The sequence below is a fragment of the Notechis scutatus genome, chromosome 10, assembly GCF_049901735.1.
Source record: "Notechis scutatus isolate UNSWTSFEM ecotype Mainland chromosome 10, rNotScu1.2, whole genome shotgun sequence".
Classification (NCBI taxonomy): domain Eukaryota; kingdom Metazoa; phylum Chordata; class Lepidosauria; order Squamata; family Elapidae; genus Notechis; species Notechis scutatus.
This window is the reverse complement of record NC_142018.1, coordinates 22,364,280-22,370,651: the sequence shown is the minus strand read 5'-3', so window position 1 is coordinate 22,370,651 and position 6,372 is coordinate 22,364,280. Positions and strand designations below refer to the sequence as shown.

The 6,372-nt window shown below is 54.8% G+C and overlaps 1 protein-coding gene across 1 annotated transcript; it reads left to right on the top strand.

Annotated features, from left to right (window-relative positions):
- The first annotated feature begins 862 nt into the window (after positions 1-862).
- Positions 863-6,208, top strand: LOC148129778 (zinc finger protein RFP-like). The gene is made up of 7 exons (XM_087972269.1): positions 863-1,844; positions 2,534-2,629; positions 2,722-2,943; positions 3,595-3,617; positions 4,317-4,432; positions 5,076-5,108; positions 5,458-6,208. The coding sequence occupies exons 1-7, from the start codon at positions 1,428-1,430 to the stop codon at positions 5,949-5,951; spliced, it is 1,401 nt and encodes a 466-aa protein (XP_087828395.1). The 5' UTR covers positions 863-1,427; the 3' UTR covers positions 5,952-6,208.
- The last annotated feature ends 164 nt before the right edge of the window (positions 6,209-6,372 follow it).

The window sequence follows — 6,372 nt, the reverse complement described above, 5'->3', positions numbered from 1 at the left end:
AGCTGAGAAGGTTTAAAAGTCCGTTGGTGATCACCGTTCTCCAGTTGCTTGTGTGTCCAAGTTTGAGAGGCCCTGCTTTAGTGTAATGTGTGAACCTGGAATGCCCGTAAAGATGAGCAATCTTGCCCCAAAGGCCTGCAGGAAACACAACCAGATGACTAATTCAATTTTATTGTTAAAGCTACATTAACAGAACATTGCAAGTACTGAAAGTACAATTCTTACACACACACACACACACACATACAAACTCACTTTTGCTATACAGTCCAAGAAACTAGGAGTGAGGGTTCAAGTGGTTTTCTAGATTTTTGCAGGAAAGATGGGAAGTTGGATATTTAGGGCACCTCAGATGATGCATCCAGAACAACTGAAGACAAAAGCCAACATTTGTAAGGAGATAAGATGTTATCCGGTATGATACACAGGTAAAGGTTCCCCTCCTTGCACATCAATGCTAGTCGTTCCTGGCTCTAGGGGGCGCTGCTCATCTCCATTGCAAAGCCAAAGAAGAAGACATCTCCGTGGTCATGTGGCCGGCAGGACTAAACGCCTTTGAAGGCGCACGGAGCGCTGTTCCCTTCCCACCAAAGGGGTTTTTCTACTTGCAGTTTTACATGCTTTCAAACTGCTAGGTTGGCAGAAGCTGGGACAAGGAACGGGAGCTCCCTCTGTTACGCGGTGCTAGGGATTCGAACTGCCGACCTTTCTGATCGACATGCTCAGCGTCTTAACCGCTGAGCCACCACGTCCCTATCATACACAGTAGTAACTCTTTAAACTTCACTGGGTCAACTCTGGGATCCCCAAGCTGCTTTCCTTGGCTTCCTCCAGGTTGAATTGAGACCAATATCTGGTGGCTGTAATAATAACTGAGAAATTCTGTGGGGCTAATTCTGTGGGGTGGGCAACCCATTGGAAGACCCTGGTCTCCAGCTCCCCTCCTTGCCAATCCCTGTACCTTTAGGAGCAAGTGGTCCAATGGCTGAGGCAGGTGAGCTGTCCTTCTGACTTCCCTCCAGGCCGAGGCCCTCCACCTGCCCCTTTGCTGCTGTTAAAGGACCGGAAATGGGGCCGGTTCCAAACGCAGAACTCTAAACGGGCTTTGGGAAAAACCTGGAGAGATTCAGTTGCAGAAACTCAGAGAGGAGGAGGAGGAGGAGGCACAAATGGAACGTTTTCCCCTGCAAAAGAAGAAGTGGGGCTCCTGAAGACTCAACTCCCCCTCCAGAGGGCTGCAGGGCGATTCTTCTCCCAGCAGGATCAGCCCTGTAGGGATCCAGGAGGGGCTTAACCGAATCATTAGGAGCTCATTGGCAGGCAGGAAATCACTAGAGGCTCTTATTTAGGGGGGGAAGCTGTAAGGAGGCAGCCTGAGCAGCCATTGGTGAGAAACGGGGTTGGGGGCATTTTTGGCGAAGGCCAAAATGGATACGGAGAGGATCTCGGAATACCTTCCGGAGGCAGCTACCTGCACTCTATGCAGGTGTGTGTTCCACGACCCGGTGACTTTAAACTGCGGCCATAACTACTGCCACGCTTGCATCCAGAAGCACTGGGGAGGTGCGCAGAGCAACGTGACTTGCCCCCAGTGCCACCAGAGGTTCGATCATGTGGCCCTGACGCCCAACAGGCAACTGGGCAATGTTGCCTGGCTCATCAGAAAGCTGCAAGACAAGGGGGTGTTGAAGAAACCCAACCGGGGGCTTTGCGAGGCCCACAAGCAGCTGCTGACCGTCTTCTGCCAGAACGACCAGGCGCTCCTCTGTGCTGAGTGCCAGAAGTCCCAGGATCACACCGACCACACCCTGGCTTCTCTGGAAGGGGCAGCCCAGGCGGCCAAGGTAGGGAGGGTCTCCTCTGGCTGCAGGGGAAGCGAACAAGCCTCCTTCTAAAGGAAGTTGCTTCCCACGTGCAGTGGGCTTGGTGGTTGGGGAGGCTGACTTGGCCTTGTGTGTGGCTCCTGTGACTCCAGCAGAAAAGGGTTGTGAGCTGTTGGGTTAAGATAACTCTGCTTAACTCTGGTGAGTTTAATAAGCCATGTGGGTTGAGTTCATGGACCCCTGATAAGGCAACAAACAAACCATGTTATACCTTGGGACAAGGGTCCCCAACCATGGCCACTTTAAGCCTGGAGGACTTCAGCTCCCGGAATTCCCCAGCCAGCGTTGCCAATTCTGGGAGTCCTCCAGGCTTAAAGTGGCCGAGGTTGGAGACCCCTGCCTTGGGATGTTCTGTGGTCCTGTACCAGCTACACTGAAGTAGTTCAAATGTTTGCTTACAGGGCAGCAGCCAGTGAGCCCAGCAACTTCACAGGCTGAAGGGATATACTACAACTTTGCCCCGTGTAGAAGTTACTTGCACTCACGTGCAGGCCTCAACTGAGGAGGTGGTTTGTCTCCCGACAGATGTTCAGGGTGCAGCCAACTCAAGGAGGGCCGCCCAATAGCCCTCAGGGCTGGGAGGGGCCTTGCTCTGCGTCCCTCCGAGATCAAAGGCAGCCCCAGTTGCAGTAACTGCCTCTTTCTTGCAGACCAAAGTCCAGGTGTTTCTGGACCTTCTGAAGATTCAGAAGGCCCACATCCGAGACAGCTTTTCAGACGCGCGAACCGAGAAAGAAAACCTGGAGGTAGGGCTTCTCTCTGGGGAGGAGCCAGGGCTGGTCTTGCAGGGGCGGGGGGGTCTCCTTCCTTCCTTAAGATGGTTTTTTTTTTTTAAAAGAAAATGATGGACCGTGATTTAAACCAGAAGTTTAAATCGGGATATAAGGAGATGTACGAGCTGGTGAAGGCGGTTCAGCTGGACCAAAAGATGGCAGCCAAAGGGATCTACGAGGAGATCGAGGAAGAGCTGAGCAGACTGTCTAGGAACCACAGCACAGTCCGGGCCTTCGCCAAGGGGCTGGAGTGGAAGTTCGAAGAACCCGCTCATGAATTCCTGATGGTAGGCTGGTCGGCAGCCTCCAGGCAGCGGGAGGGGTCCCAATGTGGGAAGTGGGATGCAAGGCAGGCCATTCAACGGACGCGGCCTCCTTGCAAGACCAGGGTTTGAAAGCGGTGGAGGTTTCTTCACTAAGCAAAAGCTTTTGGGTTTGGTGATGGCTTTTCCGTGGAGGGTGGGATGGGTGGGGGTGTTCCCCATTCAGGGGGGCTATTCCTGCCTCTCGGCTCACATAAACCAGGAAGGAAGTTCACCTCTAGGAAGATGCTCAACTTCATGCCGGAGAAAGGGGGCCACCTTTCTGGGGTCCAAAGGGGTGAGGTTCAGGGATGAGCAACCCCCTGCCTGGGTGGGGGCAGAGCCAGGCCGGGCCTCCAGCTTCAGGTGGACTCATTTTGCCTCCCTATTCCATTCCAAGCCCAACGGATTGGAACCCTTGGAAAAAAGGATTCCGAGCCCTTCCATGCAGGAGTAAGACTGAGCAGCCATGCTGGTGGGGAATTCTGGGAGCTGAAGTCCACAGGTCTTAAAGCGACCAAGGTTGGATGATAGCCCTGCTCGAATGCTTGCTTGTGATCCAAAGAGGAGGATCCTCGTTTGCTCTTGCCATTAAGCCTGTTTTACAGCCAATGACTTTCCTCTCTTTCCTTCCAGGATATCAAAGAGGTGACGGCCAGGTACGTAAAGCTTTTCCCCCTCTCCCAGCTTCCTTCATCGCCATATTAGGCTGCTGTGCTATGCACCGACTCCTTGGGCTGGACCAAGAGGAATTCAAAGGATGTGGGCTGCATCCAGTCATGGTTAAGGATGGCCAATCCCCTATTGCAGTTTAGGCCCTGTATTTCCTGCTGGAGCTCAGGAGCATTGCTTTTTAAAATGCTTTGTATGTGAAATCAGTAGCAAATTAGCTCCTGTGATGGACATGAACTGCAGGCTGCAGTTGTTTTGGGGGCATGATGTTGGCCTATTGGCCTAATCAGGTTTAAGTTAAGTGGCTTTATTGTAACTTAGTCTGGTTGCCTAAGGTTTAATGTCTGCTTCATAGCTACAGAGGGGTTGTAAATGATAGTTAATCCATACCTCTCCCTAACCCCAAGGCAAACAAAAGAATACGATTTAGTGCAATGTATGAGAATCTACCAACTCGATTTCTCCAGTTCTCCTCTTGGAGCTGGGCTCCTTCCCAAATCTGACTATTCTTGAGGCACATTATTTATTTCTCCCTTTGCTCTACGTCAAAAAGATTCGTGATTTGTCCCCCTGAGCACTCGTGGGCAGGAAAACTCTGCAATCTGCCTGCTGCTGTTCCCAGAAGGCTGAAGGTTTCCTGCCCACTTGGGCGAGCGGATAATGCTTTCCCTGCTGGGTGTCCGTAGGTGCAAAGAACTTCTGGCTCAGCCTCCCGAAGGAAACTTCCCTCCCTTCAAAGAGAAAATGTGGGATCTCTCCCTTAGAAGCCTTTTTGTGGAGGATACCTTGAAGAGGTGCAAAGGTAAGGATTTGCTCTGGAGCAGTTTTAGAAGTCCTGCTAAGCAAATACCACGGAGTAGAGTGCAAAACCGAGGGAATTTGAGCGGAGGTGTGAATAGGATGGCAAGGTTTATTTCAGCGGAGCCTCTGACATTGGGCGGCTTTGCTGCACCCCCCAGCATTTCCTGGGCCAGGGCTGTGAAAGCTGCCCTCAGGCTGCCCTCAGAGGAGCAAATGTGTTTGTAACGCCTGGTTGAGAGGCAGCCCCTCCCAGGGTTTTGCTAAATTGTCCTCTGTTGAGTGAGCCATGATTGCTTGGACTGTGTGGTAAAACAGGCTAAGATGAAGAAGACATTTGTGGTGTTTCAGGTACGTGAAGAAGAATCCAAAGGCTGATTCCGTGGGGTTGAACCGCGGACGACCCTTGGCCAGGCCAGACGGAGGGGGGGGGGGGGCCTTTGAGCTGGGCAAGGAAACAAAAGGGGGGGATTTCTGGGTAGGAACCCCCCCACCCCAAGATGATTAGCCAATAGTAGGCCTGAGGGCAAACTGTCCAAAGAATGTTTTTCCTCCTCTCTCCATACCAAGGAGAGGAAATGACGTCTCCGCATTTCTTACCCTTTTTTCAAAAACACCCCCTTTCTTTCTCTTGCCTGTCTCCCCAGATGCCCTCCCACTGGTGTATGTGTGGGAAAGAGGTGAGTCCTTGGAAGGGGGAGGGGAAAGTGGACCGACCATTATTGATTGCCTAAATGGTGGGGGGGGGCTCCAACTTGTCAACTTTAAGATCTTGTGGACTTAAGCAGCTCCCAGGTGTAGAGGGGAGCTGCCCCCCCCTCCCCCTGCCATGCGTGCTGGCTTCCGGAAGGGGAATAAGGGTTGCCCCCCCCCCAAGAATTCCTAGCCTGCCTTCTGGGACAAAAGTCAGTGGATACCTGGACTACAACTCCCAGCAACCGGAGCAAAGCTGGAGAGATTCGGATTTAGCTCCCTTGGTGGGGGGGGGGTGTCAAATTTCTGACACGGGTGTCCCTCCTCCTTTTGAAGCCAACGTGACCATGGACCGGCTGACCGCCCATCCGCACCTGCTGCTGTCCGCCTCCAAGAAGGTCGTGACTCACGACGCCACCCCCAGCGGGCTGCTCCCCGGCCGGCAGGCCTTCGACACCACGCCCTGCATCCTGGCGGAGAAGGGGTTCAAGGCGGGGCGGCACTGCTGGCAGGTGGAGGTGGCCTCGAGTGGCCGCGGCTGGGCCTTCGGGGTGATGAAGGACTCGGTGTCCCGGAAGGGGCCGGTGGGCGTCTCCACAGACGAAGGCATCTGGGCGCTGCTGCCCGAGCACCTGCCTCCCGCCGAGCCCGAGCCCCGCATCTGCAGCTTCCGCCTCTACCTGGACTACGAGGGCGGCAGCGTCCGCTTCTTCGACGGGGCGACAAGGGAGCCGGTGGCGCTGCTCTCCTACGCCGTCTTCCTGGGCGAGAGGATCTTCCCCTTCTTCAAGCTGGAGGAGCCCAACTCCCAGATGCGCATCGTGCCCTGAGCGCCGCCTCGCCGCCGGGGACGGGGGGACTGGGGGGCGGGGGGCGGCAGCCGGAGGGGCGAGGGCGCTTCGGGTCTCTAACACCGGGGTGGGGGGAGATTTGGCGGAGAGAGGAGGGTCTCCTCTGGCTGCTGGAAGGGGGAGCGCGGCTACCGTTCGGAAGATGCGACGACTACAGATGAATAAAGATTCCGTTTTTAATCTCGGAGGTTGTGGTGGTGTTTCCTTTCCACCCGGGAGCGGGGCCGTCGGGGAAGAACAGGTGGGACCCTCGGCCAGCCAGAGTTCCCTTTCGGGGGTGGGAAGCGGGGAGGGGCTGCTGGTCGTCCAATGGGGGAGCCCCCGTGGCATCAGCAGCAGCGCCTGCCTCCTCCCCCACTCCCTCCGGCAAGGGGGTGGAGAGGGCGCGACCCCCGCCAGC